This window comes from Erinaceus europaeus, chromosome 9 (genome assembly GCF_950295315.1).
Source record: "Erinaceus europaeus chromosome 9, mEriEur2.1, whole genome shotgun sequence".
In the NCBI taxonomy this organism is placed as follows: Eukaryota; Metazoa; Chordata; class Mammalia; order Eulipotyphla; family Erinaceidae; genus Erinaceus; species Erinaceus europaeus.
The window spans coordinates 73,351,628-73,363,161 of record NC_080170.1 but is presented as its reverse complement, the minus strand read 5'-3'; the positions used below and the strand labels follow the sequence as shown (position 1 = coordinate 73,363,161).

Genomic DNA, 11,534 nt, shown 5'->3' with positions numbered 1-11,534 from the left:
AAGGAGGGCGAGGGTGTGGGGGGGTCAGTGTCCCCCCCCTTCACTCTCCCATGTCTGCGTCTTCTGCTGTGTATCTCAGGCGCATGCATCTGGCTCTGGGCAGCCACGCAGTCCTGGAAGACTGAGGCAGTCAGGCAGGCAGGCCAAAGACCGCCCCGAGTTGGAGCTACGGGTGCCCTTGCACCTTTAAGAACCAGGGCGATTCTGCAGGGGGAGCTCGGCCTCCTCCGCCGGCCCACCTCCGAGCTCTGATTGACAATGCGCAGCCAGGAGGCGGAACTTAAAGTGGCAGAGGGGCGGGGAGGCGGGGCGCTCTGTCCGAGAGGACCAATCAGACCTCGGGGGCGGGACTAAGGCTACCTCCTTTTTCTCCCCCCCCCTCGGTTCTGGCTCTCGCATCCCCGCCCCTCTCCCTGCTCCTCCTGGGCGCCCTCCTCCTCCCCCCACCACCTCCTCCTCCTTCCACTCTTGCTTCTCCTCTCCCTCCTCCCCCCTCCCTCCTCCCTGCCCCCTGCTTCCCTTCCCCCTGCTCTCCCTCTTCCCTTCCCCCTCCTCCCTGCTCCTCCTCCCCCTTTCGTCTCTGGCCCCCTCCCCTTCGCCTCCTCCCGGCCCTCCCTCCCCCCTCCTGGCAGGCTGTGGTTTTCCGAGCCCGTTCCTGGAGTCGGAGCCCGAGCTAAACAAAAGCAGGAGCCGCCGGAGTTGGCGGCGCGGGCAACAGGAACGCGGCGGCCCGCAGCCTGGGCAGAGCGGCCGGGGAGGGCGGAGCAGGAGGGTGGCCGGCGGGCGGGCGGGGGCAAAGTTTGCGGGAGCCTCCCCGCGCCCAGCCGCTGCCCAGCCCGCCGCCCAGCAACCCGAAGCCGGACTTGGTGGGCGGGGGGGGGGAATCACAGAAAAAGCCAAAGAGAAGCGAGCAACCCTCCCAGGCGGCTCTTCCTGCGGGCGCCCAGCTGGGGGGGCAGGGTGCATTGGTCCCCCCCCCCCCCCGTGCATTTCGGCGCCCCGCGGCGCGGGCCCGGTGACCGGCGCCCCCCTTCCCCTGCCGGCGGCATGGACGAGCAGCCGCGGCTGCTGCACGCGCACGCGGGCGTGGGCATGGCGGGCCACCCCGGCCTGTCCCAGCACCTGCCCGACGGCCCCGCGGGAGCCGAGGGCGACGGCGCCAGGAAGCAGGACATCGGCGACATCCTGCAGCAGATCATGACCATCACCGACCAGAGTCTGGACGAGGCGCAGGCCAGGTGAGTGGGGCGCGGGGTGACAATGGGGACACGCAGGCCTGGGGTCCCCACCGCGGCAGCAGCTGGTGGCAAGTGGCCGCGGGCCCCGAGAGTGTGGACGCGGGTCCGAGCCCGCGGCCCTCCCTATCCCTGTGCCCGCCCCCGCCACTTTTTACTGCTTTGCAAAAATAAATAAATAAATAAATAATAAAAATATATAGGGGAATAAAGTCTCCGAGAGAGAGAGAGAGAGAGAGATTTGTCAAGTTTTTGAACAAGATTTCCACGCTTGCGGGTTTTTGTTGTTGTTGTTGTTGGGGATTCTGGTGTTTGGGGGGACTCTCCAGGACCCCTGCAAAAATCACTTTGTCCCAACAGCACTTTTTTTTTCTCTGCAGCTTTCGGGAATCCGAGTCCTGACTCTGAATTTTTTTCTTCCCGGACTGAGCCCTCCAAAATAATGATTTATTTTAAATCTCACCCACCACCCCGGATAAAAAAAAAAAAGGCAAAAAAGAGGTCGATTGTCAGTGTAATTCGATATACAAGAAGGGTCTTATGGCACGCGTTTAATTCAGTTTGATTTTTATTTTTAAAAACCAACAAAACAAAGCGGGTGGAAAGGAAAAACAAAGGTGGTTCTTTTTCTTTTAGGATATGTATTTTCTTAGTATTCTGAGGCCACTCTGGGAAGAAGCTCAACTTTATTGTCCCTTCGTTTTAGTGGCTTTGCTGGCTTGAGGGGGCCCCAGAATGATGGGGAGACGCAGGAGCTGGGAAAGGGACCCCACAGCCTGCTGATCCTCTAGGCCTTCTTCACCACTTCCACTTACAATTCCACTCACAAGAAATGAGGGCGATGAGCATTTGCTGGCATTTGGAGTCTGTCTCCCCGCTAAGAACCAGGCAGCGGAATAAAGAAACTGTAGCTCCCCAACTTCGTCACCCCCCCAACTGGCATTTATATATATATTTTTTCTTTTTTTTTTTCTTCTAAACACAATACAGGGCTTAGCGGACACCCACCAACAGTTTGCCTGAGAGGAGCCAAGGAAAGACTTTTCAAAAAAAAAAAAAAACCAAGGAGTACTAAGCATTGTTCAATCTCAGGAGTAGTTGTTTCATTTTTATTTTTATTTTGTAACACACACACATACACACACCCTCTACTTCAGATTACTTAGTTTCTGGAGGAAATCCCTCTCTAGATTTTTGTCTGAAGGAAGTTGACATTGGATTTGAAATCATGGAGGAATTGGGCATTTTTGCAAGGATGCATGTTAGGAGTCACACTCTACTTTTCCTGTGAGCACACTGCAACTTGAAAACTCCCAAGAACTGAGTGAGGTCTGCTGGTTGCAAAGCTGAAAATACTCGGAGAAATGGAACCATTGAAATTCCTTCCTTCCTTCCTTCCTTCCTTCCTTCCTTCCTTCCTTCCTTCCTTCTTTCTTCTTTCTTCCTCCCTATCTTTCTTTCTATCTCTCTTTATATCTCTTTCTCTCTCTTTCTTTCTTTCTGGAGAGCAAAGTTTCAGAAATGAATTGGCTTGAGTTTTCTCATAATTGCATTATCCGGAAGATTTTGCTTATCTTCCCTGCTAAGTGAGAGACTCCTGCTGGCTCTCACTTACTCTTTGAACTGAACCCATGTCTCTATTACATTGTTCTTGAAAAATAAAATTACATAAAATAATAAAGTCTTGGCATAGTAGGAAACTATGGTTTGAGCACAAGTGTGTGTGGGGGGGAGAAAGAGAATGAGTAAGAACCAAATCCAGAGTTTTGTGATTCTTACTATTCTTTTTGTGCAAGTGGCCTCTCCCTTCTTCTAGTGGCCTGAGAGGTTAGATACAATTTAGGGTAGGCTGTGGCAACACACTGGGGTCCCTGCTGCTGCTTTCTTTTTGCTTTTGCTTTGGGGCCTAGCTCTGAGAATATAAACAAAACTATTTTTGAAGACTTTCCAAGAGGTTTTTTTTTTTTTTTTTAATTCCTAAATGGAAGTCTTTCTTCCTCCCCTTTTCTTCCACCCTTGCTATTTTTCCTCCTCTTTCTTTCTTTCTTTCTTTCTTTCTTTCTTTCTTCCTTCCTTCCTTCCTTCCTTCCTTTCTTTCTTTCTTTCTCTCTCTCTCTCTCTCTCCCTCTCTCCTCCTCCTCCTCCTCCTTCTTTTTCTTTTTTAAGAATGTAACTCCACTCAGAAAACCTTCTTTTCTATTTTGTGTTCTGGAGGCTTAGGGTCATAGCCAGGCTAGGGTTCATTTTGAAAAGTCTTTCTTTCTTTCTTTCTTCCTTCCTTTCTTTCTTTCTTTCTTTCTTTCTTTCTTTCTTCCTTCCTTCCTTCCTTCCTTCCTTCCTTCCTTTCTTTTTTCTTCAAACTTTAAAGGGCTGGAGTAGGGATAGGAGGGTTCAGTTTCTTTTCCCATACTGATTTCCAGTGACTAAACAGAATTCCCTGAGCTCACAGATGAGGAAACCCTCAGTGTTCTTTGGCCTACGCGATAGCTATCCTTCTAAATGCTTCCATCCTCGAAAGCAGGGGAAGGTATTGTCTTGTTCAGATGCCTTGCAAGAGGCAGACCCAGGGCAGCAGGGCCAGAAAAATCAGGGATCCTGAAAGGAGAACTTGTGTTTATTTTTAACCCACTCAGCCCCTCCCCCCATGGGTGCGAGGTCCTAATTGTAAATAAATGCATTTCAACACCTGCCGATAACGGGGTGTGCATGCTGGAAGGAAGGCTGCCTGTAGATGCAGAAATGAATTTCTTTCCCAGCTGGGTTGCCGTGCCCTGAGGCCCTGCATTTCCAGACTCTTTAACTTGGGGGGGGGGGGAGATTGTCTAAATTGACAGTCACACTCCGAAAGCCCCTTTCTCTCTCCCAGCGTCTGGCATGGATGAGAGGACTGGGGCATCTGCGGAATAAATTCAAACACATGGGTGAATTTGATTTGAAAACACACACACACACACACACACACACACACACACACACACACACACACACACCCCTACTTCAGCGAGGGAGGTTGTATGGGGTTTTTAGAAACTGTTAAACCATGCTTTTGGCCTCACGGGATGGAATCAGAACAGGCCTAGGTGGGAGGATTGCTTTAAGAAATTTCCACTTCCAGCAAAGTCTTCTAAAATTAAAAAAATAAAGGAGAAAGGGCTTCAGTGGGCATCATTTTGGCTGGTTCTGTCCTGTAGGTAAATCCCCCCTTCTTTCCCTGGGTTTCTTTTTCTTTTTTTCCTCCCTTGAGCGCGGGGCCTTGTTTTGTTAAGTCATAAAACAATTGGAGCCTGCCACAGAGTTCTCTGCCTGGGAGAGAGTGCTTGGTTTCTGTGCTGAAAAATTTCCCCGGCCCCTGCATGTGCCTGACCCAGGATCTCGGATGTCCACCTAAGCCTGCCTGTTCTCTTCTTTCTTCATCTTTATGCAGGAAACACGCTTTAAACTGCCACCGCATGAAGCCGGCCTTGTTCAACGTGTTGTGTGAGATCAAGGAAAAGACAGGTAGGAGAGCTATCCCAACATATTTTAAGCCTTTTTCTTCTGGCTGCCTGACCCATGACTCCCTGTGGCTGAGCCATTATTTCAGTATTCATATTCAAAATGCTCTCAGAATTCAGCTTGGATCTTCTGCCTAGGGTCGGCTCTCCAGGAAAGAAAAAACTCCCAAGTTTTTCTGACAGTTAATTTCTAATTTTACTGGTCTGTTTTGCCTTTGCTGTCTTCTTTTCTTTGGAATTATGGCTGAGAAAATTTCTTTTTTAATTGGGGGGGGGTTTTAGAAATTTCTAGATTGAGGACCTTTGTGTGTGTGTGTGTGGGGGGGCTATGAAAGAAAATGTCTGTTTCCAGAAGATGTTTCTGGTCCACATTTAAAATCCAGCATTTTTTTTTCTTTTGGAGTTGGGCCTGGTTGGAGGTGGGGGGTGGGTAGGGAGCAAAAGGGGCTAAACTGTTCAAACCCCCCTACACACACATACACACACACACACACACACACACACACACACACACACCTGAAATTACAAGAAGCAACTGAGCACAGGGTCAGTCAGTCTTAGGCTGGTGTTGTCAGTTCCTTAGATGAGAGTTCAGCCTTGGGTGATAGGATATGGCCGCTGAGCTTGGTGGTACCAGTGCACCAGGGATCACTCACTCTTGTGCTCTGGTGTGCTATGACTTTCTGGGGACCCCTCCCCACCATCACCAACACACACACATACACATAACCCCCCTTGTTGAAGGAATAGGCTTCCAGGCTATCCCAGGAGGGCATTTTACATTTTTAAAGCTATAATTAAAAAGTGACTGTCATCCATCAGAGAGAGGTTCTTAACTTACATATGTGCCCTTCTGGCATGTTGATTTTTTTTTTTTTTAAACTTCTTCCTTGGTTGTTTTGTTTTGCTATTTTTCCCTTGAAAAGGGGGTGGTGGTAAATTGCTCCCCTGTGGTAAGGGAGACCTAAGAAGGAAAGCCAGCTATAGCAGGCAGTACTTACAGCAAGTCTGACTGAGCTGGGCTGCTGGAGCCTGTGCAAAAAGGACCCCCCCCACACACACACACACTTATTTGTTTCATTTTGTGAAACAGAGGAGCATTAGCCTTTAGGGGTGCCTATTCCGCCTATCTAGATGAGAGTGTGACATGAGTGGAAATGACCATCAAGATGATCACATACTGATTGATGGACATCTTAGAGACTTGTAAAAAAAAAAAGGGGGGTGGAGAAGGTCATGGTGAGGGTGGTGGTGGTGGCTTGGGAAGGAGGAGGAGAGCCTGTCAGCTCTGTCTGTGTCTTTCCTTTAAAAGAAAAAGAAAGAAAGAAGGAAAAGCAAAGAATTATTTCAAGATGTGACTGCTGTGGTTGGTGGTGGTGACATCTGAAAGAAGTTCAAGAGATGATATGGATTTGCAGGTGCCTTTGTGGAGTGTGGGCCCCAGGGTGAAATAGCTTACCTGGACTTTGGTCTGGACCCTTCCAGAAGGCCGGTACAGAGGTTGCTGTCTGGCCCGGACCTGACTTGCTGACCTAGCTGTCTGTGCATGACTCCCAGCAAGGCATGCAGATAAATAGGAGAGCGTTCATCAGTTTGTGACACCGTTTCCTTTAAAAAAAAATTTTTTTCCCTCTGTCCATCCAGAACAGGAAGCCTTCCTGCGTGTCTTTCTGTGTCTCATTTGGAGAGTGGCATGTGTTCTTTCTGGGCTGTCTTGTTCCTTTCTGTGGCCCCCGATGTTTATAGCATTTGATTATCTGGTTGGTGGAAGTGTGCACTTGCTGAGGGCCATTGTTTTATCAAATGTCAAATCATTCTGGAGAATTCTGGCTAAGGAGGTTTTGGTTTTTCATTTTCTTTCCTTCTCTCTCTTTTTCTTCCTTTCTTTCCCTTTTTTCTTTCTTATCCCTCTATGTTTCTCTTCTTTCCCTCTTTCCCTTCACCCTTTGCTTTTCTTTCTCTCCTTCCTTTATTTTTTTCCTTTTCCTTTCCTTTCTTTCTCTCTTTCTCTTTTCTTTCTTTCTTTCTTTCTTTCTTTCTTTCTTTCTTTCTTTCTTTCTTCATTCCTTGCTTTCACTCTCTCTTTCTTTCTCACATTATCAGACTTGCAGGGAAGACAAGTTCACCGGGGCACCTGAGTGTGGCCAGAATGTCCCCTTCTGATTTTCTGAGACCTTTCCCTGCCAGTGATCAGAGAGGGTGGAGATCACCTGAAGTCAGCTCAAGCTAGCCCCGCTTGCTTTGGCTCCTGGTTTACCTTGGTTCCTTGTGGCCCTGAGTCAGACTCCCCACACTCCCATGCTGTCATTGAGAGTCCTGAGTGCGTATCTTGGGCCTTTATGTATTTTTCCTTTGCTTGTGGACATTTGTAATGGAAGGTTTGTTTATTTGTTTTGTTTGGAATTGCCCTGATGATTTTACAGGTCACCTCTGGGGCAGGGTGTTGAAAATGAAAATTTTCTTAAAAATTGTGAGGCTCATTTTCTTTGCATCTGGATGTATATGTGTACAGAGTTTGGGAATGTGGGAGTGAGAGGGCACATGTGGGTCAAAATAAAAAAAAAGAACAAAAGAGAGAAGAAGGAAGGAAGGAAGGATAAAATGAATGAAGAAAAGAAAGAAGCAGAGGCTGTTGACTTCCTATCTTTCATCTTGTGTATTGGCAAGTTCTGGAGACAGGTGCTGTTTACTGAGTACCCTTTGATTCTCATACGGGTTGCCTTGGTGGCTGTGGGCTTAAGTCCCCTGTACTTCTGTCATAGCCGGCGTGTCCTGGGCCTCATCACGTGTCTGAAAAGTTGCAGGAGCCTTTTTCTGTCCTATCCCCCTGGATGTAGAGCTGGTGACAACCTGGCCAGCAGGCACTCTGGGCGCCCCTCCTGGTGGGTTTGTGCCTCTCTCTTCCTGCTATCCCTTCCCCACTGATAGAGCTGAAGGAATGGCTTCTCAGCTCCCCCTGCCGTATTGCAGGGTCCCCTCATTCACGGTGGGCTTTGTTCCTCAGTGTGTGGGGACCTGTGGTCCACCGTCGTCGGGGTTCACCTTAGCTGTTAGGAAGCAGTGGGGAGAAGAACCTCCTTGCCAGTTTGAATTGGAAAACTCTTGAGAGAAGCAGGGAAGCAGACTGGGGTTGTCTCAGAAATGTCCTCCCCCTGTCAGTTACAGTAGATTGACGGATCTCCAAATCAGGAATGTCTGAGTCATAATAATAATAATAATATTAATACTCATGTTCTTGCTTTTGGAGAGTATGGGGCAAATTTTTATTACGCTTTTTTTTGCTTTTGGATTTTTGAATCAATGCTAAATCAAAAAGGATACCTGGGCCAGTGAAATAGCTTACCTGGATAGTGTGCTGCTTTGCCATGCTTGAGACCCATGTTTGAGTCCAGTCTAGGGGGTGCTGTGGTCTCTGTTTCTTTTTTTTTTTTTTTCCTCCAGGGTTATTGCTGGGCTCTTGACTGCACCATGAATCCACCGCTCCTGGAGGCCATTTTTCCCCCTTTTGTTGCCCTTGTTGTTGTAACCTCGTTGTGGTTATTATTATTACCATTGTTGATGTTGTTCGTTGTCGGATAGGACAGAGAGAAATGGAGAGAAGAGGGGAAGACAGAGAGGGAGAGAGAAAGATAGAAACTTGCAGACCTGCTTCACTGCCTGTGAAGCAACTCCCCTGCATGTAGGGAGCCGGGGGCTCAAACCGGGATCCTTATGCCAAGTCCTTGCGCTTTGTGCCACGTGCGCTTAACCCACTGCGCCACCGCCCGACCCCCATGGTCTCTGTTTCTTTGCCTCCATCTCTTTGTTGCTAATAAAATAAAATAATGCGTTTGCAAATAGTTCATTGTCAGTTCCCACAGGGCCAGTCCCAGGCAGGGTGACAGCTCTGTAGATCTCAGAAGTGACTTCTGCTTCTGCAGGGGAATCACTGAGTGTCTCATTTTGTTTGTAAGAAGCCTGGGCCAGGAGCTCAGTTTCACCTCTTTATAAGTGGTGTGTGTGTGTGTGTGTGTGTGTGTGTGTGTGTGTGTTTGTGTGTGTGTGTGAGAGAGAGAGAGAGAGAGAGAGAGAGGGAGAGAGAGGGAGGGAGGGGGAAAAGGCCATGGAGATCTCAGTTTTAAATGAAACAAAACATAAGAAAAACAAAAAACAAATAACAACAACCAAAAAAAAAAAAAAAGCAAAGCAACGCAAAACAAACACAAAAAAACACCTTTTCCCTCAGCTTCTACTATATCTTGATTTTTTTTCTTTTTTTATTTGTCATCTCTGTACCCCAAAGCATGCAGGTTAAAAAATCAGGACCACACATGGGCTGGGGAGATAGCATTAATGCGTCTGCAAAAAGACTTTCAAGCCTTAGGCTCTGAAGTCCTAATTTCAGTCTCCTGTACCACACCGTAAGCCAGAGCTGAACAGGGCTCTAGTGACAAGAATAAATAAAAATGAAAAATGGGAACATGCACACAAATATTGGGGTGTTTGTATTTATGGGTATGGAGAAAGAACTGAGCTTCTTGGGGACTTTTTAAAAAAATTTTTAGAATATAATAGGTATTTTGGGATGGGGTAGATGATGTAATGATTATGCAAAGAAACTTTCAAGCCTGAGGCTACAGAATCCCAGGTTCAACCCCCCTCATCAACATTAGCTGTAACTGAGCAGTGCTCTGGTTAAAAAAAAAAAAAGCTTCACATGCTTTTTGTGACACTTCTCAGTCGTTCCCCCCCCCCCCACTCTTGTACATCCTGCCTTGAAGTGAAATACAATCGTTGAAGGCGGGTTAAGAAAATAATCTTTTTTTCCCTCTTGCTTCCTCCACACCCCTTTGGTCTCCCCCCCTTCCCCTTTCTGTTCAATTAAAAACCTCATCAGAAGTAGTTTTTTTTTTAAGTCTACGACAGTATTTCACTTGTGACACTTTCTTTCTTTTTCTCTTTTAATCTAATCTACTCATGGCATGAGGGCACTTCTCTGTGTAGCGTAGAAGCAGGCGCAAATGTTTGTGTGTGTGTGTGTGTGTGTGTGTGTAAGCACGTGTGTGCCTGCCTGTAAGTGTGTGTGTGGAAGGAGGAAGCTATGACTGCAGGGCTGTGACCCTAGGTGGCTTTCAAGCCTGCAGCAGGGGACAGCAATGAAGCCACTTTTGGCCATTTCAGGTCCTGTGGTAGATGGTCTTTTGGGGCTAGAGCCTCACACTCAGCAGGCAGATTAAAAAAAAAAAGCTATTTTTTTCTTAGAGAGGGAGAGAGAATTCCAGTGCTTGGTGTGTGTGTGTGTGGGGGGGGCAGTAGTAAGATTGTGGATGACCTTTTGGGCTCAGCAATGTGTTAACTGTGTCACATGACAAATTCTACACTTGTTTCTTTTAATCTAGATGTGGTTCCACTAAGGGAGACACAACATGAGTTTGTTTCTGTCTCCATCCTTTCTCCCTCTCTCCTTCCCTCCTTCCCCTCCCTTCCTTCCATCCTCCTCCCCTCTTTCTTTTTGCCTCCAGGGCTATGGTTGGGGCTTGGTGCCAGCACTATGAAGCCACTGCTCCCAGCGTCCATTTCTTCCATTTTATTGTATAGATGGAGAAAAATTGAGAGAGGAGGGGGAGATAGAGAAGGAGAGAGAAAGACACCTGAAGACCTGCTTCACCTTTTGTGAAGTGCCTGCCTTGCAGGTGGGGAGCTGGGAGCTCGAACCTGGATCCTTTCATTCATTGGTCTTTGTACTTAGTATCCTGTGCACTTAACCTTGTGCAACACCACCTGGCCCTCCTCTTCTTTCTTTCTTATATTCATATTTAGGAAGATACAAGAGTTTCTTTTCCTCCTCTCCCTCAGGAGAGAGAAGAGAAGTAAAGCAAAGTCACTCAGATACATGTAATTCCAGGATTGAACTCTGGACCCTGTGCCTCAAAGTCCAAACCCTAACCTCTGTACCCCCTCAGCATATGTGTCTGCTGGAGGTGTGCTCCCTTCTCCTGGTACAGCACTGAGCAATCCATGTTTAGAAGTGACTTTAGGAAAATAAAATCATTGCAGGAGAGGGAACAGTGTACTTGTAACCACTTAGTAGGATCTTGGGAAGTGGGGTTGTTTCCTTTTAATCTGAAGGGTGTCCCTGAGCCTTGGGAGCAAGAGGGGATACCAGGAGAACTTGGAGATAGAGACACTAGTGACCTGGGACTGGGACATGCCTGCAGCTGGTAGCAGTGGGGTGTGTGTAAGGGCGCTGTGGGTCTTGCTGAGGGGAGATGCTGATCATCATGTGCTGTGGATTGTGCCAGTGGGTCATGTGAGTGTCCCCCACTGTCTGCCCACGCATTTGAGTTTTCAGTTGTCATTTTTGACCAGATAACAGAAATACTCCCCAGCTAGCACATGCACCAAACTGGGGTACCCAACCTATTTAACTAGGACTGGTGTTTATTTAATTTATTTTTTTCTATTTTTTTTTTTCAGAGAGAAATTGAGAGAGGACAGGCAGATAGAAGGAAAGATAGATACACCAGCAGACCTTCTGTAGCTCTCCTCAAGTGGACCCCCTTTAGGTGGGGAGCAGGGACTCAAACCTTGATCCTTGTGCTTGGTACTATGTGTGCTTAACTGGGTGCACCACCGCCTGGCCCCTATTTATTTATTTATTTATTTATTTATTTATTTATTTATTTATTTTTACTTACTTATTTTTGATAGAGAGGCAGAGAAAGAGAGTGCAAGAGATCAAGTCACTCAGGCCACAGTGCTTTGCGGTTGAGTTTGAACCTGGGCACACACATGACAAAGCAGTGCACTATCGAGGTGAGCTGTT

At 47.5% G+C, this 11,534-nt stretch overlaps 1 protein-coding gene across 4 annotated transcripts in view; it reads left to right on the top strand.

Annotated features, from left to right (window-relative positions):
• The first annotated feature begins 503 nt into the window (after positions 1-503).
• The window catches only part of PBX1 (PBX homeobox 1), a 192,670-nt gene continuing 181,639 nt past the window's right edge, over positions 504-11,534 (top strand). Inside the window, exons 1-2 of one of the 4 annotated variants that reach the window (XM_060198194.1) lie at positions 504-1,238; positions 4,660-4,733. In XM_060198194.1, the coding sequence (XP_060054177.1) occupies positions 1,048-1,238; positions 4,660-4,733 (265 nt within the window). In that variant the 5' untranslated portion in view covers positions 504-1,047. The remainder of the gene's footprint in view (positions 1,239-4,659; positions 4,734-11,534) is intronic. The other 3 variants (XM_007535274.3, XM_060198195.1, XM_016193511.2) reach the window with 3 other exon arrangements.